Source organism: Monodon monoceros, unplaced genomic scaffold, assembly GCF_005190385.1.
Source record: "Monodon monoceros isolate NGI ecotype Baffin Bay Population unplaced genomic scaffold, NGI_Narwhal_1 Super_Scaffold_5, whole genome shotgun sequence".
Classification (NCBI taxonomy): Eukaryota; Metazoa; Chordata; class Mammalia; order Artiodactyla; family Monodontidae; genus Monodon; species Monodon monoceros.
In genome coordinates, this window is record NW_021703782.1 from 13,470,291 (window position 1) to 13,495,447 (window position 25,157).

Genomic DNA, 25,157 nt, shown 5'->3' on the forward strand with positions numbered 1-25,157 from the left:
TTTAGAAGTAGGTTTAAGTTCCTGTTCTCCCGGCCCAGGCATCAGTGGAAATGTGGGCAATTATTTTAATTGTTAAAAAGGGTTTAGAGAAACTTCAAAAAGAAGTCTAGTCTTGTGTGACTGGACTCAAGTCATTTCATTTTGGGCATTAAAATATGATGTGACCTTTTCCATCTCCATCACGATGCCCAGCTCTCTGTGGCAATGCTGTCAAATGACCAGAGGGAAAACTGTCTAATTATGTGAGGCTTTAACGTCTAACACAGACCTATGGCAAAGCTAGAAAATATTCATTTTTGAAAATGACCACACAGAAAACCCTCCAAAAGTTGCGCTTTTATTCATTGACATTGTGGTTCATTAAGCCAATAGATGAATGAAGCATTCCTTGGTGGCTAAATTCCAGTGTAAGCAATGCAGACTTCTTCAAATTAATATTAAATGTGATGGTGAAAGGATTACACATGACAAAATTAAAAATGCTTAATAAGGGGCTTCCCTGGTGGCGCAGTGGTTGAGAGTCCGCCTGCCGATGCAGGGGACACGGGTTCGTGCCCCGGTCCGGGGAAGATCCCACATGCTGCAGAGCGACTGGGCCCGTGAGCCATGGCCGCTGAGCCTGCGCGTCCAGAGCCTGTGCTCCGCAACGGGAGAGGCCACAACAGTGAGAGGCCCGCGTACCGCAAAAAAAAAAAAAAAAAGTGGGGTTAAAACACATGTCACTTAACATTTTACAATTCTGAATTGAGCCTGCATAATTCAGCAGAACATTTTGAGGTGTTTTAGTCAAAGGCTAATTTCTTTTGTTCTCCAAAGAACAGAGCTAAACAACAGCTTCATGGTCCTTAAAAATACACTAAAGATCAGGCTTAGAAAACATGCAGCTTCTCTAAATACATTTATTGACCTGTTGGCTGGAGTGGTAAAAATATAGGAAGCATAATGACAAGTGAAAAGCAAAATATATCTCAGGGCAACAGTGAGAATATGCAAGATTCCTGGCATGTTTAGATTTCTTGGTTCTTGTCCTGGCAAGTAGCATCTCAATGAAGTGGATTTTTGGATTCATTCTCTGATCAAAAGAAAAAAGTTTGGAAGCCATGGTTATTATAAATTATAAAATATTATGTAATAATAATAAATATTTATAGAATTTTAAAAATGCTAACAACCCTACTGAAAGGCAATATCATTAGCTTCATTTTACAGGTGAGAAAACTAATTAAATAACTTAGCTTAAAGTCCCTAGTTTGGGGAAGAACTAAGAAAAGAATTGAAGTTTCCTGAGTCCAAGTCCAATTTTCTTTCCATGATACTAAATTGCCAATCTTGCCCAGTAATAGGGCATGCCCACCTATCATTCCAAGCCCCTAAAGAGTTGAATGGATGTTTTCTGTGATGCTATGCTTCTGGTCTCTGTGACAGAGGAAGAAAATGGGCCTAATGTCTAGCATTCCCTGCAGAGTGGATCACACCAGGGGTTCAGCTGAGTGCAATGATGCTTGGTGAGAGAATGAATTATGTTCCTCATCTTATGACCCCTCTGATCCTTTCCTTGAGGAAGTTATAGTCAATGGTTTTTGAGTCGATTATTCACTTTATAATCTCTCTGCAGTTTCCGTCCCAGAAAAGATTCAGGAAATTCAGGAAAGGGTGGGGATTTGTAAGAACAACTCCTTTAATATAATTTATCCTGAACCTTTCCCCTATTTATAACTTTTTGTTCTTGTTGCCATTTTTAGATTTGGAGACTCTTTTTCACTGAAAGGAATATATTCAAAACAATTAGGTTTCCTAGTATAACTTATGTAGGAGTGTGTAAAACACAAAAATAATAAGTGAATTATGAATTATTGAGGCATTTTGAAAGGAATAAAATTGCTAAATCTTGTAGTGTGTTCTTAAATGTTATTTTCTGACTACGCTGCAAGTTTCAATGATCAACACTTAACAAAATTTGCTCTTCAATTGAGACCTTTTTAAATAAAATTTTCTGTTATATTACTTTATATTAAACTTATAACTATCTAATAGAAACTTATACAAATTTTAGCACAGATTACAGCAGTCCTGATCTAGTAGATGATAAAGTAGCCACTTTTCTCATTTCTATATTAGTATACACACAACTCTGAGTTATTTATGTTCATATTGATGGCTTTTTTCATTCCTGAAACTGAGTCATTTAAAAAATGTAAAATAAATTGTGTTTTACTGTATTGTAGAACTCAGTGTCACATCTTTCTTAAATCACATAGAAGTATGAAAATATTTGGAAACGAAGAAAAAAAAGTCTTACGTGTTATGGTTTACTGGTTTTTCCACAGTCAGCTTCAGGTTTTAACATACAGGTCATGGCGTCACAGCAAGGATTGGCACATTCCTTTAAAGCACACACACAATGCGAAAGTGGGTTCAAGTATTTTTTTTCCTGTAGACTATGTGCACATAATTCTGGTACAAGATGACAGTGAAATTTTACTTTCTAAACTAAATTACTCTGCTATACAAATTCCAATGGAAATGACCAAGGAAATTTAATAATAGAAAAAATGCTGAGTAGTGAAAACTACCTCCTAAAAGGACAAAAATAGAATTATCCAAGAATTATCCCAAATAAATTTGCCCACGTGGTATTACATGTAAGTTAATTTAAAAGCTCAAAGGACAATATTTCTATACTATTCAAACAGCTTGAAGATAGAGAAAAAAATTTTCTTAATCCTCAATTCATTTTACCAAGCCTGCATAATTTCGATCATGAGACTTGGTAATGAATATACACATACATACTATTCTCATTTATGAATATAAATGCAAAAACTTGAATAAAATATTAGTAAAACACTAGCTTATTAATATAACAACTCTCTATTACAAACTATGCAGGGTTTTTTTGTCACCAAAAATGCAAGAGTGACTCAGCTCTACAGAATAAAGTAATATAATCCATCATATTAAAAGGCTGAGGGGAGAAAACAACTAATATTAAGTGATAGATGGCAAAAATTAGTACAAATTAGGTAGCCATTATTTACTTATTTAAGCGTATATTAGTAAACTATGAACAGATTATGCATCATTATGATAAAATCTATCTGATGAATAGCAAAAATATATTCAATAATATAAACTATAAGACAAGAATTATTTATAAGCTATGTAAAGCAACTATACTCCAATAAAAAGTAATTTAAAACAATTACTCATAGCAAGAATGAGATAAACATAAGTCTAACTTATTGTAAGGTATCACGTCATTTGTAAAATTTCATATCTCATTATAATTAAGAGAATATTTGCAATATTCTTTACAAATGATTGTTGCACCATGTAAACTTTTAATATAATTCAATAGCTTAAAATTTCTGAATAAATAAACTCAGGCATAGAGAGATTACATGCCTTCCCCATTGTCATAGAGCCTCTTAAAGTAATGGATAAGTCTTGGGTTGCAGTAGGCTTCACCAATTACTAGCTTTGTATCCTTGGATCTAGTTACTTAAATTTTCTGCGTCTCACTTCTTTTCTAAATTGGGAAAATAACAAACCTATTTTGTAGATTTGTTGTGAGTAATAAGGAGATTGTGATTATAAAAGCATTTTGTAGATTGACACATAAAAATTCTCTTCAAATAGTAACTCATTTTCTCAATCTTAAAAGTAAAAGAAGATTGCTAAGAAAATAGAATGCTTTCTTTTAGAAACCTAATCTGGGATTGCTAGTAAACATTCTATCAGAGACATTCTTTAGAGTACACTGATGCCTTGAAGGGGTCAGATTTTTATGAAGATTAGCAGAAGTATAGTAATTATCTTAGACGTTCTATGTTAACCCATTTTCTACAGGTTTGTGTGATTTTTCTTTTTTCTCCTTCTGTTTTAATTTCTCCTCATTTACACACTGGTTTGATGAGAGAAGGCCAGCTCTTTTTCTATGGAGAGAACTTACTTCTAGACTTTTAATTGTTATTGCTCAACAAATGATCAGCTGTGACTTTATGTGATTTAGGAATTTCTGACTAATATATTTAGGAAAGATCATAAGTGACATGTTATAGTTAATGATTTACTTCTTTACACTGAACTTCATACAATCATGTCATAAGTGTATCCTGGCTTTGAAATGCTTTTCAAAAGATTACTAAAAGCAGTACTGAAAACAAGTGCAAGCCTACTTTTTACTAAGATGTCAAGTTTGTCTTTAAAAAGAATTTCCAAAAAAACATTTTAAAGGAAAAAAAAGAAAAAGAAAACAGTATAATTCTTATGCAACAATAACTCTTTAGTAAATTTTTTAAACCGTGGATATTTTCATACCTCAGGAGAGCCACAATCACAGACTTCTCCTACTTCCAGAAGTTGGTTCCCACACACTGGTTTTATCATCATATTTTTAGGAACCAGTGTTTTCAGCAAGCATCTTGGTTTTTGAGATAAAATATATTTTTTATAATGTGAGAGACTGACTGTACTGAAATCCTTTGGGAATTTTGAACTGTAACCAGAAGAAAAATGAGATATATCATGACACACAGTGATAAGTGAACATGAGAATCTGACTTGTCTAACGATATTACGTAGTTCAATGAAAATTCCAAATTTAGTATAAATGGACCATGTTATATGTGGAGCTTCATAGAGCAGGCATACTATGCTGGTTGAAAAATTCTTTTCCTAGACACCCAGTTGTAGAGTTGGAAGAATTTAAATTCCCATGTGGATTCACTTCTGTCCTAAAGGGCAGCAGTGATGAGCCTCGCCATTTGTTATCATTCACTCATCTCACCGAGGGCTAAGAGGTAGGCGATAATAACAATGAATAGTGAAAAGAAATAATTGTAGAATTAGAGGTTCTATGGACATATTTATCTTTCTATTTATGAACACTTCAAAAGCAAGGTATGTTTTTTCATTTTTCTATCCCAGGTCCTTGCAAAGTGCCTGGAATTAAAAGGCAACTATTAATAACATAAAAATGAATTGATTGGTGATGGGGATTTATAAGGATGTTGTCATCATCTTAATTAGATAAATATTTTTAGAAAATATATTATTTTAAGCTAAAATTATTTTAAGTTAAAATAACATGATCACTATACTTATAAGCTCTATCTTGGCATATTTGGAGATCTTAAATAATGAACTCTGCTAGCTGGTAAATCCTATACATCAAGAAGCTGGAGGGTGGGGATTTCCCTGGCAGTCCAGTGGTTAAGGCTCTGCACTTCCAATGCAGGGGGCACGGGTTTGATCCCTGGTTGGGGAGCTAAGATCCCACATGCTGTGCGGTGTGGCCAAAAAAAAAAAAAAGAAAGAAAAAGAAAAGAAAAAAGAAGCTGGAGGGTGAATTAGCAGGAAACAGCGCTACATAAAAAAAAAAAATTCCATCCAACTATATAGGCTGCATCTGAATTCTTTAAGATTTAAGAAATATTTTTTCTCTAGGGTGACAAGGGCTCACCTCAGATATTCATTCATCACACAACTCCCAGAGAGACACTTGGTGTTATATGGAACATCAGGCATACCGAGGACATGACCCAACTCATGTGCCATCACTCCTGCAAGAGAGACACTATTCTTTCTCTTACCCTGGAAAAAGAATAGAAATATCTATTACTTCTGATTTTATTCAGTTATTTGTTAATTTTTGCCAATGTTCAGTGTTACAAAAAAATAATTTGACAGATGAAAATTATTGAATCATTGAGCTTCTTGCCCTGTCATTGGTTATTGAAAATTGTTGCATAAACATTTGAAATGATTGCCTCCTGGGAATCTAACCATTGAGCCAGTGCTCAATCAATATTTGCTGAATTAATGATGAATTCTTGATAAACCATGGTTAAATTATGGTAATTCCATTCTTTATAAGAAGTACTAAAATACACCATAGTATGTACTCAAAGACCTCCAAAAACTATTGCCGTGATGCCTATGACATTGGTAGTGTTTGGCCATATGACACCAGCATGCACTTTGTCTGACCTTCCTGGCCATAGATACTAGGGATGATTAATTTGAAGTTGCCTTGGGCCCCAGAGGGCACCTGGATTCCCTTTATGTCCCAGTCTTCCTGTTCTCATTCCCTAACACAAACTAAAGAATGAAACCTCTGGGATAGTCAATGTAAAGAGATATTCTGTTTCATAATCCAAGGAATCTTCAGTGTAGTGATCTAGCAGGAGGTTCATTTCTACTTTTATTTACTGACTCAGCAAATGTACATTGTGCTAACTCTGAATAAGACATTGTGCTTGTCTTCCTGGAGGTTATAGAACCTCATGGAGCTATATTTTTACAAACCTCAATAACGGCAACAGACGATGGGGAACACAAGGAATTCAAGGCTGCCAGTGCTGTAATTCGATTTTTGAAGCCAACTCCACTGTGTGAAAGTTACAGGTACATTGTCACAATTTGAATCTTTGGAACCATCAGCTTTTTTCAACTATGTTTGAGATTTCCCTAGTTCCCCTATCCTTTTCATATTCATGAGGCCCCCGAAAAGCTTCTGCTGTTCTATAGCATTATAATGACCACAGCTGGCTATCCCACATCCAAGAGTCGATTTTAGTGTTCTGACATGGGTCTCCAATAATCTCACAGGTGAACTGCTATTAGTAGAACCTTAGGCTCTCTGACAACTGATCAGGGAGGTAGAATTGAACAGGAATGTCTGCCAAGAAATATTTGGGATAACTATCTTCTCTGCCAAAATAGGCCTGGCCCTGTCCAGCATGTGCTCACCTGAGTAGCTGAGCATGGTCATGGATCTTCACCTTCCCCAGGTTAGAACGATGCCAATTCAGAAAGTTTTTAAAGGTGACAGCTGTGTTGGGTACCACGTTTATCTTATCACCATCAGACCAGACTTCCATACCTATCAAGACCACTTGAACATCTATGGTATTATAAATCTGTGGAAAGAACATTTTTCTTCATGAAAATGTTTGAGATTTCTTTTTTTAAAAGTTTTGATTGAAGTATAGTTGATTTACAATATGTTAATTTCTGCTGTACAGCAAAGTGACTCAGTTATATATATATATATATTCTTTTTCATATTCTTTTCCATTATGGTTTATCCCAGGATATTGAATATAGTTTCCTGTGCTATATAGTAGGAGAGATTTATTTAGTATTTTAGATATTTTACTGACCACAAGTGATGCATAAATGTATCCGAATTTTGAAAATAGAAAACCTAGAAGTTGCCTTTGCTACAGTATAAGTGATTTTACCTTGATGTTGATCATTATCTGCTAAATTTCCCAAAACTGCTGGCCTTAAGCCATTGTGACTCTCCCAGCTCCTTATTTGGTGAACACATAGGGAAGCCCTAAGCTCCTGTGTGGAAATATATGTTTAGAGAACAAATATCTTACCACATTGACTAGGTTTATCACGTCAAACACAAAGCTTCTTATCAAAGTTACATTCCTATTATACATGTTATACTGTAAAACACAAAATGCAAAGAGTAATTAAAACCACAAATTAAAGTGAGAAAGCTGATGGGGTACAGGATTTTACATTCTAAGAAAAATTACACGTTTCAATGTAAATAAATGTCTATTCATTCCACGTCTATCTGATATAAGAATCTATTTCAACAAATTCTAATTCAAATGTAAGAAGTTTTTGGCAGGAGAACAATTTGGCATTCATATAAAATTTCAATTCAGACTAAGTTAAATAAATCAAATTAATTTCAATGTTTTTAAACCAATTTAATATTATTAAAATTTGGTTATAAAGCAGTATTTGAGAGTTAGAAGCACAGATTCTAGTATTTTTGAGCATATGAACATAATTTGTAAAGTACATATAGTTTTATGTCTATATTTATGTATTATAGTGAGAACTTTAAAAAGATATTAATAACCCATTCTTTTATGTTTCTAGTTATTTTGGTTGTTTTACTGTTGCTATCTGGCATTAAGTATATTTCCAATATCTGAATATTTTGGCAGAAGATTTTAAAGGGGGGGATGAATGAAAACTATTTTTGACAAAGCAGGTAGAACAGACAAGACAGTCAGGTGGACAGGCTTTGTATTTTCAGCTAGAATAGTTTATTGCTTGTGTCCACTTGATAAGAAAACTTAAAAGTTGACTTAACTGGCCAAAAAGTACTTATATTTCATACTCACAAAGGCATTATCCAGCACCAAAAAGAGATAGATGTATTTCTCAGCCTGAAGAAAGTCTTTCTTTACAAAGAGTGAAAGAACATTGTTAATATCTTCAACCTAAGACATTAAAAAGCTTACAAAGAGATTTAAATAAGTAAAGAAGGGTTGGGCTTTACTCATACGAGTCATTGCTGGGTGCACCAGTATTTCATACATCATTGCTGAAATGAATGTTGGTCAGAAAGCTTCACTCACCTCTGGCCTTTTGAGTGACCTTGAAGTTCGAATAAGGCCCTGTTTCCTGCCAACATTTCTTACACCACAGGTGTGATTAGCTGGGTCTAGCTCCTCCTGGTTGTATATGAGGACAGCATGTTCTTCTTGGTCTGTGCTTTTCAGAGGCTTTATCATGTATCTCTGATTGTGACGTGTGAAGTATCCCCTGCGAGATACAGAGGCTCATATTTCAAGATTGTCTTCCAGAGTCACATCCACTGACCAGAGTGGAGGGATACCTCTTCCTCAATCCCAAACTCACACATAGAGTTTTCATTTGTAGGCCTTGCAGCTAACTTTTGCTAACTTAAGTTGTACTCAGTATTTGTCAGTACTAAAATAGAGCCTATTTTAGTTACCTAGAGAATTCTGAACAAGAAGTACTAAGATGAAGCTATCCCAAAGAATTTGGAATTTACACCATAGTTTATTTTCACATTTAGCAAATATTTCTTGGCAGTTCCCAGACATATAATGGAAGATGCAGTAAAGGCATGTTTAGATACCAAGAACCCCAGAACAGAGAAAGAATGATGAGCAGATCAGCCAGAGGAACAGTTTATAATTAGTATTAACTTAAAGATTTTTCTCTTCTTAGAAGGAAAATTAGTTCAGAAATACAAAGTAAATCCATATGATGGAATATTAGAAAGCCAACACAGCTGTTAAAAATTACATCTATGAAGGTATTTTATGATCTGGGAAAAGGCTTATGATGTCATGTGGTATGTCCCAGGTTGGCAGAAGAATCATGTATATTTTATTTCATATTTCAGTCATGTAAAAGATATATTTGTCTATATGCATAAAAGGCAGCAACCATGACAAAATGTTAATAATAGCGATACACAGAGGTAAAATTTTATGGTGGATATTTTTGTATTTGTGCTTTCTCACACGTTAAAAATTTTCCCTAATTGGCAAGAATTATTTTAGTAAACAGAAATACCACACAGACAGACACACACACATACCCATGCACACAAACTTCTAAAAATTATGTTCAACCATGACAATTGCAGGGTAGAATCTTTAAGAAAATGAAACAGGTGGTTTTGGGGAGTGAGTGGTAGAGTGGGTGATAAACATGAAAATGGATCCAGATATCATCAAGCTGCAGAATGTAGTACTTGTTTAAAAATTGCTAACTTTAACTTTTACTAGAACCGCAGATAATGAGTGCAAGGATGATACATTATTCTTCACTTTAACCACATATATTCAACATTTTATCAATGGAGACAATTTTACCAAGATAGTAAGAAGATACGGTGTTCAGAAAGACTCAATCTTGTGTAACAAAATGGTGCTTGATGTTTAACATTTTTGCAAGTGGCACTCACCTCAGCCCATCACAAGTACAAATGCTGGCAACAGAATCCTTTTCATTTAGGACGTGTCCTTTATAGTAGCAGTGTTCCTAAGGTTGGAAAAAAATGTGTTTGTTTTTTTTAACTACAAAAATAAACATATCACAGTTGTGTTGAAAGCTCTTATCTTGAATATGTAGGAAAGTTCTTCAAGTAGTGGCTGTGGCCAGACCAGCTCCCAGAAACAAAAACATGGAGAACCTCAGTGGTTTCATGAACTACTCCATGGGGAATTTGAATCTAAATGGACTCATGGCAAGAGTGGATGCTGCATTTGAGAAGTAGCCAGTTCCCCCATGGGATCTATAGCACTCCCCAAGAGCTCTCAGGTTTGAGTGTCAACTTTTGAGAATATAGTTCCCTTATGCAAGCTCCACTGTGCATCACATGTCAATAAAATGAGGTATTCATTTTTCCAGATTCTAGAGTCCTCAGGGGGCCACATCACTACTCCTGAGCCCCTCAGACTAACTGGTCCAACTCATTATTTTAACTAGTGTGTTAGTGGCATCCCTTTACCAGCATCCGAAGCCCAGAGAATTTATCTACAACTAGAGATTCACACATGGTTGGCACTTCGTAGAAGCAAAGTAATGGGTCACTTATGTAGAATGATCCAAGAAAGCTAATGAATAAACTCTTGCTCAAAATAAACTGACTTGCCTCAGGGTCTGAAAATCCATCTGTGTCTTTCTTTCCTTTGTAAGAAACTTTATCATCATAAACATTTTCTTATAGACGACTTGGAAAAGGTACCACATTAAGATATCACTGGCCATTCACACTTGAGCATGAATAAATTTATCAGATATTTTCCCCAGAGGTCAATGTTAGCAACAATCCAGACATCCATGAAATGAGAGTCTTGACTTGAGAAGGGAATGGAGAGTCATTTTGTGGCATAAGTCTTGTCTGTTTTTTTATAGAAACATAGATATTTGGGGCACCATGGAGGGTGGCTCTGAGAAACTCACTTAGCTTGGTAATACTCTATGAATGAGTCTTTTTATATTCTCTTCCTGTTTTTCCCTTGGCCTTGATTCTCTATGTCTGATATCTATACCTTGGCATTATTCATATGATGGTAGTTTAACCAGATAAAAAATTATATTAATTAAATAATTGATATACCTTTTCTGATCTCAGGATAAATGCATATATCATTAGAAAACAGTAAACAGTGACATGACCTTTCAAGAACCTAGGGGACAATATTTCTAACCTATTGATAAGATGGTTTAAGGGAAAGCAGACTTTTGGTTGCTTCTAAAAATGCAACACTTGGAAGCCTCCTACTACTCCTTATCTTTTAAAAAAGATACAATTTTTTTCATCTGTTATCTCATTGGTCTTAGATGAGCATCCTGTTTTCAAGTCCTTTAATTTTTTTTAAGTTGCCCTTGAACTTATGAATCTTATGATGTAAGCAGCAGATCCAAGTAAGAGTCCCAGAAAGCATTCCGAACCTACCATGTTCTGAGGGCTTGTTGTGATTTTCTCTCCTCTGGGTGAGTAATATGTTTCAAGGTAGTCTGGCCCCAGGAGATGCCTGTAGAGAGCAGAAAGCTGCATGATACTCTCATGGTGGTAATAAAGGCTAATATTCCTGTAAGATCATCAGTGCTAAAGGAATGATAATGTCTACAGTGAGAAAGAGCTGGCATTCTGACCACTGGTCCTTTTCCAACATCAGAAGTCTGCTCCTGAAGCAAACCAAAGCATTAGTTATACCTCTTAGATCTGAGGAAAGAAATACCCTGAAATACTTTTCTGATAGAAAAATCACATAGGAATTTTTCTACCTTCAAATGGATTATTTTGGGATTCTTTGAACCAAGGATATAGCCTCCAAAGGATCTCTGTAGGGTGTTGGGTCGTAAATACACATGAAGGACCATTGCATTCAGGGAGAAGTTTACTGACTATTATAGAACTTGGTGGAGCCCCATACCCTGGGATCTATCTCAAACTTGTGTGCCCTGAATGAGCATTAGATATATGTTATTATAAAAGTAATGGAGAAGAGGACCTTCAAGATGGCAGAGGAGCAAGATGGGGAGATCACCTTCCTCCCCCAAAATACATCAAAAATACATCTACATGTGGAACAACTCCTACAGAACACCTACTGAATGCTGGCAGAAGACCACAGACTCCCCAAAAGGAAAGAAACTCCCCACGTACCTGGGTAGGGCTAAAGAAAAAACTGACACAAAAGAATAGGGACAGGACCTGCACTTCTGGGAGGGAGCTGTGAAGGAGGAAAAATTTCCACATACTAGGAAGTCCCTTTGCAGGCAGAGACTGTGGGTGGCAGAGGGGGGAAGCTTCAGAGCCACAGAGGAGAGTGCAGGAACAAGGGTGCAGAGGGCAAAGTGGAGAGATTCCCCCACAGAGGATCGGCGCCGACCAGCACTCACCAGCCTGAGAGGCTTCTCTGCTCACCCGCCGGGGTGGGTGAGGGCTGGGAGCTGAGGCTCCAGCTTCAGAGTTCAGACCCAAGGGAGAGGACTGGGGTTGGCTGCGTGAACACAGCCTGAAGGGGGCTAGTGTGCCACAGCTGTCCGGGAAAAAGTCTGGAGCTGCCTAAGAGTCAAGAGACCACTGTTTTGGGGTGCACGAGGAGAGGAAATTCAGAACACCGCCTAAATGACCTTCAGAGATGGGCGCAAGCCACAGCTATCAGCGCAGACCCCAGAGATGGGCATGAGATGCTAAGGCTGCTGCTGCTGCCACCAAGAAGCCTGTGTGCAAGTATAGGTCACTATCCACACCTCCCCTCCTCGGAGCCTGTGCAACCCGCCACTGCCAGGGTCCCGTGATCCAGAGACAATTTCCCCGAGAGAACATATGACTCACCTCAGGCTGGTACAAGGTCACACTGGACTCTGCCACTGCAAGCTTGCCCTGCATTCCATACCTCTCCCTCCCCCTGACCTAAGCGATCCAGAGCCCCCAAATCAGCTGCTCTTTAACCCCCTCCTGTCTGGACGAAGAAGAGTTGCCAGAGGGCGACCTACATGCAGAGGCGGAAACAAATCCAAAGCTGAACCCCAGGAGCTGTGCGAACAAAGAAGAGAAAGGGAAATTTCTCTGTGCAGCCTCAGGGACAGCGTATTAAGTCTCCGCAATCAACTTGATGTACCCTGCATCTGTGGAATACCTGAATACACAACTAATCATTCCAAAATTGAGGTGGTGGTCTTTAAGAGCAACTGTAGACTTGGGGTTTGCTGTATGCGACTGACTAGTTTCTGATTTTTATGTTTATCTTAGTATAGTTTTTAGTGCTTCTTATCATTGGTGGATTTGTTTATTGGTTTGGTTGCTCTCGTCTTTTTCTTTCTTAATTAGAAAAATTTTAAATTTAATACTATCTTTTTATTTTAATAACTTTATTTTACTTATTCTTTTCTTTCTTTCTTTCTTTTCTCCCTTTTCTTCTGAGCCATGTAGCTGAGAGGGTCTTGGTGCTCCAGCCAGGTCTCAGACCTGACGGGGGGGGGACATGAGTTCAAGACATTGGACCACCAGAGACCTCCTGGCCCCTCATAATATCAATTGGTGAGAGCTCCCCCAGAGATCTCCATCTCAACACTAAGACCCAGCTCCACTCAACGACCAACAAGGCCCAGCACTGGACACCCCATGCCAAACAACTGGCAAGTCAGGAACACAACACCACCCATTAGCAGAGAGGCTGCCTAAAATAATAATAAATTCACAGACACCCCAAAACACAACACTGGATGCGGTCCTGCCCACCAGAAAGATAAGATCCAGCCTTATCCACCAGAGCACAGGCACCAGTCCCCTCCACCAGGAGCCTACACAAACCACTGAAACAACCTTACCCACTGGGGACAGACACCAAAAACAACGGGAACTACGAACCTGAAGACTGTGAAAAGGAGACCCCAAACACAGTAAGTTAAGCAAAATGAGAAGACAGAGAAATACACAGCAGATGAAGGAGCAAGGTAAAAACCCACCAGACCTAACAAATGAAGAGGAAATAGGCAGTCTACCTGAAAAAGAATTCAGAGTAATGATAGTAAAGATGATCCAAAATATTGGAAATAGAATGGAGAAATACAAGAAACGTTTAACAAGGGCCTAAAAGAACTAAAGAGCAAACAAACAATGATGAACAACAGAATAAATGGAATTAAAAATTCTCTAGAGGGAATCAATAGCAGAATAACTAAAGCAGAAGAACGAATAAGTGAGCTGGAAGTAAAATAGTGGAAATAACTGCTACAGAGCAGAATAAAGAAAAAAGAATGAAAAGAATTGAGGACAGTCTCAGAGACCTCTGGGACAGCATTAAACACAACATTCAAATTATAGGGGTCCCAGAAGAAAAAGAGAAAAAGAAAGAGACTGAGAAAATATTTGAAGAGATTATAGTTGAAAATTTCCCTAATATGGGAAAGGAAATAGTTTATCAAGTCCAGGAAGTGCAGAGACTCATACAGGATAAATGCAAGGAGAAACACACCAAGACACATATTAATCAAACTATCAAAAATTAAATACAGGGCTTCACTGGTGGCGCAGTGGTTGAGAGTTCACCTGCCGATCCAGGGGACACGGGTTCGTGCCCTGGTCCAGGAAGATCCTACATGCCGCGGAGTGGCTGGGCCCATGAGCCATGGCCGCTGAGCCTATGCGTCTGCAGCCTGTGCTCTGCAACGGGAGAGGCCACAACAGTGAGAGGCCCGTGTACCGCAAAAAAAAAAAAAAATTAAATACAAAGAAAAAATGTTAAAAGCAGCAAGGGAGAAGCAACAAATAACATAGGCGAGAATACCCATAAGGTTAACAGCTGACCTTTCAACAGAAACTCTGCAAGCCAGAAGGGAATGGCAGGAGATATTTGAAGTGATGAAAGGGAAAAACCTATAACCAAGATTACTCTATCCAGAAAGGATCTCATTCAGATTCGATGGAGAAATTAAAATCTTTACAGGCAAGCAAAAGCTAAGAGAATTCAGCACCACCAAACCAGCTTTACAACAAATGCTAAAGGAATTCTCTAGGCAGGAAACACAAGCGAATGAAAAGACCTACAAAAACAAACCCAAAAACAATTAAGAAAATGGTAAATGGAATATACATATCTATAATTACCTTAAATGTAAATGGATTAAATGCTCCAACCAAAAGACATCGACTGGCTGAATGGATACAAAAACAAGATTTGTATATATGCTGTCTGCAGGAGACCCACTTCAGACCTAGGGACACATACTGACTGAAAGTGAAGGGATGGAAAAAGATATTCCATGTAAATGGAAATCAAAAGAAAGCTGGAGTAGCAATTCTCATATCAGACAAAATAGACTTTAAAATAAAGACTATTAGAAGAGACAAAGAAGGACACTACATAACAATCAAGAGATCAATCCAAGAAGGAAGACATAACAATTGTACATATTTTTGCACCCAACATAGGAGCATCTCAACATAAGGCAAATGCTAAGAGCCAGAAAAGAGGAAATCGACAGTAACACAATCATAGTAGGGGACTTTAACACCCCACTTTCACCAATGGACAGATCATCCAAAATGAAAATAAATAAGGAAACCAAGCTTTAAATGATACATTAAGCAAGATGGACTTAACTGATATTTATAGGACATTCCATCCAAAAACAACAGAATACACATTTTTCTCAAGTGCTCATGGAACATTCTCCAGGATAGATCATATCTTGGGCCACAAATCAAGCCTTGATAAATTTAAGAAAATTGAAATCGTATCAAGTATGTTTTCCAACCACATGCTATGAGACCAGATACCAATTACAGGAAAAAAACTGTAAAAAGTACAAACACATGGAGGCTAAGCAATGCACTACTAAATATCCAACAGATCACTGAAGAAATCAAAAGGAAATCAAAGAACACCTAGAAACAAATGACAATGAAGACACGACCACCCAAAACCTATGGGATGCAGCAAAAGCAGTTCTAAGAGGGAAATTTATAGCAATACAATCCTACTTCAAGAAATAAGAAAAATCTCAAACAACCTAACGTTACACCTAAAGCAATTAGAGAAAGAAGAACAAAATCCCCCCAAAGTTAGCAGAAGGAAAGAAATCATAAAGATCAGATGAGAAATAAATGAAAAAGAAAGAAGGAAACAACAGCAGACTTCAATAAAATTAAAAGCTGGTTCTTTGAAAAGATAAACAAAATTGATAAAACACTAGCCAGACTCATCAAGAAAAAAAGGGAGAAGACTCAAATCAGAATTAGAAATGAAAAAGGAGAAGTAACAACTGATCCTGCAGAAATACAATGAATCATGAAGGATTACTATAAGCAACTGTATGCCAGTAAAATGGACAACCTGGAAGAAATGGACAAATTCTTAGAAAAGCACAACCTTCTGAGACTGAACCAGGAAGAAATAGAAAATATAAACACCAATCACAAGCATAGAAATTGAAACTGTGATGAAAAATCTTCCAACAAACAAAAGCCCAGGACCAGATGGCTTCACAGGTGAATTCTATCAAACATTTAGAGAAGAGCTAACTCCCATCCTTCTCAAACTCTTCCAAAAAACTGCAGAGGAACTAACAATCCCAAACTCATTCTACGAGGCCACCATCACCCTGATACCCAAACCAGACAAAGATATCACAAAAAAAGAAAACTAGAGGCCAATATCACTGATGAACGTAGATGCAAAAATCCTCAACAAAATACTAGCAAACAGAATCCAACAGCACATTAAAAGGATCATACACCATGATCAAGTGTGGTTTATCCCAGGAATGCAAGGATTCAATATATGCAAATCAATCAATGTGATAAACCATATCAACAAATTGAAGGAGAAAAACCATATGATTTTCTTAATAGATGGAGAAACAGCTTTTGACAAAATTCAACACCTATTTGTGGTAACCCTCCAGAAAGTAGGCATAGAGGGAACTTACCTCAACAAAGTAAAGGCCATATATGACAAACCCACAGCCAACATCATTCTCTATGGTGAAAAACTGAAGCCATTTCCACTAAGATCAGGAACAAGACAAGGTTGCCCACTCCCACCGCTATTATTCAACATAGTTTTGGAAGTTTTAGCCACAGCAATCAGAGAAGAAAAAGAAATAAAAGGAATCCAAATCGGAAAAGAAGTAAAACTGTCACTGTTTGTAGATGACATGATACTATACAATGAGAATCGTAAAGATGCCACCAGAAAACTGCTAGAGCTAATCAATGAATTTGGTAAAGTTGCAGGATCCAAAATTAATGCACAGAAATCTCTTGCTTTCCTATACACTAGTTATGAAAAATCTGAAAGAGAAATTAAGGAAACACGCCCATTTACCATTGCAACAAAAAGAATAAAATACCTAGGAATAAAACTATCTAAGGAGACCTGTATGCAGAAAACTATAAGACACTGATAAAACATATTAAAGATGTTACAAACAGATGGAGAGATATACTATGTTCTTGGATTGGAAGAATCAACATTGTGAAAATGACTCTACTACCCAAAGCAATCTACAGATTCAGTGCAATCCCTATCAGATTACCAATGGCATTTTTCACAGAGCTAGACCAAAATATTTCACAATTAGTGTTGAAACACAAAAGTCCCTGAGTAGCCAAAGCAATCTTAAGAAAGAAAAATGGAGCTGGAGGAATCAGGCTCCCTAACTTCAGACTATACTACAAAGCTACAATAATCAAGGCAGTATGGGACTGGCACAAAAAAGAAATATAGATCAATGTAACAGGATAGAAAACCCAGAGGTAAACTCATGCACATATGGTCACCTTATCTTTGGTAAAGGAGGCAAGAATATACAATGGAGAAAAGACAGCCCCTTCAATAAGTGGTGCTGGGAAAACTGGACAGCTACATGTAAAAGAATGAAATTAGAACACTCCCTAACACCACACACAAAAATAAACTCAAATTGGATTAAAGACCTAAATGTAAGGCCAGACACCATCAAACTCTTAGAGGAAAACGTAGGCAGAACACTCTATGACATAAATCAGAGCAAGATCCTTTTGACCCACCTCCTAGAGAAACGGAAATAAAAACAAAAATAAACAAATGGGACCTAATGAAACTTAAAAGCTTTTGCACAGTGAGGGAAACCATAAACAAGATGAAAAGACAACGCTCAGAATGGGAGAAAATATTTAGAAACGAAGCAACTGACAAAGAGTTAATCTCCAAAATATACAAGCAGCTCATGCAACTCAATATCAAAAAAACAGACAACCCAATCCAAAAATGGGCAGAAGACCTAAATAGATATTTGTCCAATGAAGATATACAGATTTCCAACAACATATGAAAGGATGCTCAACATCACTAATGATTAGAGAAATGCAAATCAAAACTACAATGAGATATCACCTCACACTGGTCAGAATGGCCATCATAAAAAAATCTACAAACAATAAATTCTGGAGAGGGTGTGGAGAAAAGGGAACCCTCTTGCACTGTTGGTGGGAATGGAAATTGGTACAGCCACTATGGAGAGCAGTATGGAGTTTCCTTAAAAAACTAAAAGTAGTACTACTATACGACCCCACAATCCCACTACTGGGCATACACCCTAGAAAATCATAATTCAAAAGTGTCATGTACCACAATACTCATTGCAGCAGTATTTGTAATAACCAGGACACGGAAGCAACCTAAGTGTCCATCAACAGATGAATGGATAAAGAAGATGTGGCACATATATACAATGGAATATTACTCAGCCATGAAAAGAATTGAAATTGAGTTATTTGTAGTGAGGTGGATGGACATAGAGTCTGTCATACAGAGTGAAGTAAGTCAGAAAGAGAAAAACAAATACCATATGCTAACACACGTATATGGAATCTAAAAATAAATAAATAAATAATGGTTCTGAAGATCCTAGGGGCAGGACAAGAGTAAAGATGCAGACGTAGAGAATGGACTTGAGGACATGGGGAGGGGGAAGGGTAAGCTGGGACGAAGTGAGAGAGTGGTATGGACATATATACTCTACCAAATGTAAAATAGATAGCTAGTGGGAAGCAGCCGCATAGCACAGGGAGATCAGCTCGGTGCTTTTGACCACCTAGATGAATGGGATAGGGAGGTTGGGAGGCAGACACAAGAGGGAGGGTATATGGGGATATATGTATACATGTAGCTGATTCACTTTGTTATACAGCTGAAACTATCACACCATTGTAAGGCAATTATACTCCAATAAAGATGTTTAAAAAAATAAAAATGCTTTACAGAACAACAGCAACAAAAAGTAATGGAAAGTCACATCAAAGGTTTCAGTTTATCTGGGTGAAAAATATTTTCAGTAAATTCCAAAAGCAGCAGGGCATCAAGTCATTCGTGCAGCTCTCTTTGTTTTACTCTTTGCATATAATTTCCTAGGGAAACATCAAACTTCTTAGATAATATTAACACCAATATTAGCATCTAATGTTCAATATGCTTCATGTCTTCTATGTCAAATTACAGTATATAGAGTCTAAAGAAGATTTATTTTTCCACATTCTCTTAGGTATAATCCAGTGATTAGACTGTCAGGAAAAACAACTTACTTGGCTTTTTGTAGGCAAAGAATGACTTCTTCTCCGTTTAATATCATCTGATACTGAAGTTCAGGTTCATATCTTTCCTAAAAATATGTAATAATGATAATTTATGTTTATGAGTCTATCTAAAATAATTATAATGATATAGGTAGCTGTATAGAATAATAATTACAAATGTAATAGGAAGTTAATATCTATAATACATTTTTAAAATGTTAATGAGATAATATGATTTCTCTATTATAGAAAAAAGGCAATTCAGGGGGGTCAGGGGGTGAGGGTAGGGAGAAGACATGGGTTTGGTGGACTTGGCAAGGAATGTCTTCTCCTAGAAATACTGCCGTTCTGTCCTCTTTTTTTTTGTTGTTCCCCCCACAGACTTGGAGAAACACCCAAACTGTTTTATTTTTTCTGATCCAGTGTGGGAGTTAACTCCCTTCCTGCTGCTTAACTGTGAAAGCATTTAGGAAAATCCTATGCCCTCTCCTGGCAAAGGGGAGCATTCGTGTAAATGGGCTTCAAGACTGAACTACTAGATGTTGACTGTGACATCACTTCTACTAGTGAAAAGGTCCTTTACTGTCTCTTTAGATGACAGCAAAATCCCACGGTCATCCCATTGCTTACCTCTTTGCCATGCTTCTCTGTCTGGTTGTTCTGTATCTCTCTTTTGTGTAAAATGTGTAGTTTTTTAGGATGAACTACTTCATAGGGCTGTAGTTCAGGAGTCTGCTTTATGGCTATTGCTAGAAAAAGAGAGGTAATACTGACAAAATATTTAAAGGTTTTTGTTGGTTGGTTTCTTGAAACTGAGTGGAAGACAATTTCCATTGAGAAGGGAAACATTGAGAAGAACAAGTTACTCCTCCAGTTCAGCTTTGATAACAAAGAATTTTTCTTTAGTTTTCTCTCCCTATTCTGGAAAGATGTGACAATGATGAAACAATTCTTTGGAACTGTCAATATATTAGTACTTACCTTGAGCTTGAACGATGAGCCAGAGGGTGGAAAGCAGGACCAAAGACATGCTGGCTACTGTAGGTAGCTGAGACGTCCCACACAACATGAAGATTTGGTCTCCCCAGCTGTCCAGTTTTATCTTCCCCTACTTCTCTTTACAAATTGAAAAAAAATAATAAGGATAAAAACCTAAAACCTTCTTTGGGAGATTGAGTAATGTTTCCTAATGACACTGGGAAGTTGCTAAGAAATTGCAGTGTCAAGATTGTGAGAATGTTCCTCATTTAAGAGAAGTGTTTATGTCTGTGGTTACAGCTTAAGGAGTCACATCTGGACAGCTGCTTGGCCCTGATGCTCCTATAGTAGTGGGAAAGTACCAACTGAGGCTGAGATGTGTGTGCATATGTTTACATATTCATTAAATTCAGCCATTGGTCATGCCATGTGGTAATGTTATAGAAATTGATCCACACTTTTAGAAAATATTTCAGTAGTCTGTACATATTTTGAAAAATTGGCACAGAGAAAACAATCTGTAAAACAAGCACCAGGCAAAGTTTTATAAGCTAGGATATTATAATTTCTCTGACCCTCACTTTCCTTATCTGTGAAAAGGGGATGATGATAATGATACCTACTCTAAGTTTCTTATAAAATTCATACAAGGTAACACACACACATGCACGCACACACGTAAAACTATAAGGAAATGTGCAAATGTAAATTCTCTTGACAGTGCTAGCCTCAAATTATACTGCATATAAAGTATTTTTGAAATGCACTATGAGTTCTACTGAAGGAAAATAACTTTTTCTGATTACAAAAATAATACATTTTCATGGTCATAAGCATCAAATCAGTATACTGAGGGAAAGAAGTTGGTCACCCAGCAGCCCAACATCAAGAAGTGACTTCTGTTAACGTTTTGACAACTTATTTTCATCTCTCTTCCATGCACTGGTAAAAGAAAGGAAAGAAAAGAAAAGAAAATTAAACTTTATAAACTATAGTTCTTACTGTAGAAAAGGTTTGGGGAACCTGTTATTTTTTGCATAGCATTATAGCATAAACATTGTCATCCTATTGTATATTAATATGTTATTTTAATGACTTTAGAATATTGCCTTGCGTGTAATGTTTTATATGTCGTTATTTGTGTATATTTCTATGATTGATTTTCTGATTCTTTTGGATAACTTACTAGAAATGGTATTATTTAGTTAAAAAGGTAGAACAATTTGAGCTTCTTGGTATACATTGATCTGGTAATTCTCAGATAATTAGCTCCAAATTACACCCCCATTTGCAGAGTTTTCCCAATCTAAAAATCTATGCTCTTTAACTACTGAGTTTAGTTTTTACTGATATATTTGGGAGTTTGCTAGCATTGGACTGTAAGTTTTATAGTTACCTCTCCATGTTTATGCTTCTTTTTGTTCTTCTGCGTTCTGTTGTGTCATTTAAGCTTTCCCTATAACTTTATATATATATATATATATATATATATATTTTTTTTTTTTTGCTGGTGCAGAAGATCAACAATATATACTATAGTAGTTACCATTAAAATTTCACAAAATATAATCTTAACATCTCTACCATCAAATAGTACAAGACCTTGGAATGGTGTAACTCTTATCAACATCTCACCCCTTGCCATCTTACATGTTGTTGTCAGGCATTTTAGCTCTACCATGATTTTCACCCCTAAGTTAGTCATTATCATTAGTTTGTGTTTTATACAGATAATACTATTTGAAATTACTCACAATCATACCACCTTCTTTGCTTGTAGATCCTTTTAGCATTAGTATTTTTTTAAATGTCTTTATAAAACATATTCTCTGACAAATCATTTATTAGAGTAAACACTACTGTTTTTTAAAAATTTTTTTTCTGAGAGTATTTATTTCACCCTATTCTTTAATGGTGGTTTAGCTGGGAATACAGTTTTAGAATGACAATTAATATCTCAGCATTTGTTTTAAAAGCTATTTTACTGGGTTTTTTTTTTTTTTTTTGACAACTAGTGTTGCTGTTGAAAAGTCTGCTTTCAGACTATTAAACACCACATTAATATTTGGTTACTTATACAGCTAGTATTTCAAGATAAGTTAAATATTTATTGAGATCATGTTAAATTTGAGTTTATATTAAATTAATGCTACTATTCTGGGCATTTCAAGATAACCCTGATACCATCCTTAGTATTGTGATAGTCCCGTAACAAAGTCTATTAATAATAATTAATTTACAAATAGGTCAGTTTATACAAATGGTAAACATTATGATTGAGGCTTGTGCACTACATTCAGGTAGATTTTAGAATACATCATTTGGTGCGCAGAGAGAGTCAGATAATATTAGCTGGACAAGAAATAGGGGAATGAGCATTCTGTGAGAGAAAACTATGTGAGAAAAGCCATGGATATGTAGAAAATCATAGTATGTGTGTAGAACTACAATATGTTCTCCATGACTTGAACATAACATAAAAAGTAATAGGTATATGGCATAAAGCTTTTGAGATATTCAGGGGGCCAAGTTATGGAGAGACAAATGTTAAAGGGTTTAAAAAAAATGGTACCTATCTGAGAAATATTTAGCTCATAAAATTGTCACACTTGCTAATTGATTGGATGTAACAACTAAGGAAGATAGAAAAATCTGGAATGAGTTCTAAGGGGCAGCTTGAGCAACTGTGTGAATCTTATAGATGACATCTTCCCATTTGGTCAGTTGATCAGACTGTTTACTTATAACCATTAAAGGCAGGATATATATCTCCTGGTGTATCTTTCAAGAGCACAGCACCTTGAAGATAATAGATGTTCAAAAATATTCACATTCAATGAAAAGAAGTTTGTAAACTGAACTGTCTGCCTGAGATACTAATGCTGTTTGTTAAATAGTTGAATGTCAGTCTATAAATTAAAACTGTGGAAATAATAGTGAAGAGATTGTTTACTTGATGCATCTGGAGGGAATGAGGAATGACATATCATGTACCCTTATGAACACAATATCCAAGGATTTACTAAACATAGGACTTAATTTATGATCACAAAACTAAGAAATCATGACCAACGTCTTGACCACAGAGAATTTTGTTCCAATAAAAGTTAACAACATTCTGAAGTGTTTCATAATAAAGTATACTTGATGACTGGGGAAGATGTTTAAACAGTGTCTAACTAGAAATGAAAATAGAACAGCAACATGGATGAAAATTACAATAATCCCTTAAAATGTGAATATTTTACATACATTCTTTTATTTGGTAATCGTAATAGATCTAAGTAGTCAGTTCAAAGATTGTGATTCCCATTTTATAGATGACTCAAAGAGACTTACTTCAGATCATCCAGAAGGTCTGTAATATATGTCTCCTAAGTCACTGACATAGGAGAAGAGTTGCTTGATATGAGAACTAAAGTATTTCAAACATCTTATTGTGGGAGGGATCCATGATGGCTTCAATTGCTTCAAGGAAGAAGCCTATTCTAAGAATATGAGAGGATAGGAATTAGTGGGTTGGGTGAGAGGTTTGAGATGAGAAGAGAGGGTTTAGAATAATTAAATGTATATATATGTATAAAGGAATCACTTTGCTGTACAGCAGAAATTAACACAACATTGTAAATCAACTATACTTTAATAAGAATAAATAAATAAGTACTCAGAATAATTATTCAAAACAATGGAAGGGGAACTGACTAAGGAAAGGTAAAAAGATTGTTTAGTTAGTATTAATGAAACAACTAAGGTTATAAATCACAGAAAGAGTTAGATGTACAAGAGTTTCATATTAGACAATAGATTAGGTACCTAAGTTATCTGAAATGATAGTAAGGCTTGATACCACTAGAGTTAAAGTTTTGCCTTGCAGTAAGATCCAAGAACTATAATGTTAGTATGCTTATGGGTCTTTAAATATTAAAAGTTCTAAAGTTATAGCAGACTTTATTGATACAGAGAAGTACCACATGCACTACTAAAGGTCATTCTAAGGGTAGTAACATGTAAATCTTAAATCTCAGTGGCTATACACAACATATAGTTCACTTAAAATCCAATCAGCAGCAAGGGGCTCTGCTCCACACAGTCATTCGGAGACACTGGATGATGGAGGCCCTGCCATTTTCAACACGTAACTTTCAGTGTTACCATGGACATCAACATCCATCTGAAAGATGGAGGAAGAGAAAGAGTGGAGCATTTATGGAGCTAGGCTTGGAAATAACATCGCATCTTTGGAACTCCATTGGCCAGAACTTACAGGGTCACATTTAATTGTAAGGGAGGCTGGGACAATAGTCCAGCTACACGATTCCAGAGGAAAGGGAAATGGGTTTGGTGAACAGCTACATCACACAGCTTTAATGTGTATTTGTTAGCTATCACCAAGTTGTTAGATGTCAAAGATAAGTAAAAATAGAAGGTGACAGCTGAGCAACATGAAACTTAATGGAAGTAAAAGTGAAAGTGCAATCGTTTAAAAGCCATCTTTGGTGAACTAGCAGTTTTCCCAATTAATGTGGGAAATATGTTGGAAATATCCCTAAAATGCATGCAAGGTAACAAGGTCATTGAATGGAGAGTGGGATTTCAGTTATGACAGATAGTAAAGAGATTGAAGATAAGGGGTATGTATATTTTCAGGTGAATAAAGTAAAAGGAATGAGAGAGGGTTCAGTTGGGTTTGCTCATTCATTCAACAAATATTTAGAATTGCTTATGTTCCAGGCTTTGTATAAGGGTTTTGGGAGGTGAGATTCAACAGTATAATTGTGAGGAAAATTACACTGAACAGTAAGTGGAATGG

At 36.3% G+C, this 25,157-nt stretch overlaps 1 protein-coding gene across 1 annotated transcript; it reads right to left on the reverse strand.

Annotated features, from left to right (window-relative positions):
• Positions 1 to 324: 324 nt before the first annotated feature.
• Positions 325 to 20,465, reverse strand: ADAMDEC1 (ADAM like decysin 1). The gene is made up of 14 exons (XM_029203262.1): positions 20,351 to 20,465; positions 20,000 to 20,118; positions 19,379 to 19,455; positions 11,258 to 11,336; positions 9,761 to 9,837; positions 8,397 to 8,583; positions 8,160 to 8,219; positions 7,392 to 7,463; positions 6,754 to 6,923; positions 6,310 to 6,391; positions 5,465 to 5,595; positions 4,321 to 4,498; positions 2,300 to 2,383; positions 325 to 1,072 (listed from the first exon to the last, which is right to left on the reverse strand). The coding sequence occupies exons 1-13, from the start codon at positions 20,436 to 20,438 to the stop codon at positions 2,303 to 2,305; spliced, it is 1,401 nt and encodes a 466-aa protein (XP_029059095.1). The 5' UTR covers positions 20,439 to 20,465; the 3' UTR covers positions 325 to 1,072; positions 2,300 to 2,302.
• Positions 20,466 to 25,157: the final 4,692 nt, after the last annotated feature.

What these genes read in the sequence shown, in the direction of transcription:
- ADAMDEC1 (XM_029203262.1), bottom strand. Translation starts at nt 20,438, where the DNA reads ATGTTGTGTGGGACGTCTCAGCTACCTACAGTAGCCAGCATGTCTTTG. An exon ending in CAGAGAAGCATGGCAAAGAG is followed by an intron (nt 19,456 to 19,999) that starts GTAAGCAATGGG and finishes ACATATTTTTAG; the next exon opens with GAAAGATATGAACCTGAACT. An exon ending in CAACAAGCCCTCAGAACATG is followed by an intron (nt 9,838 to 11,257) that starts GTAGGTTCGGAA and finishes TTCCAACCTTAG; the next exon opens with GAACACTGCTACTATAAAGG.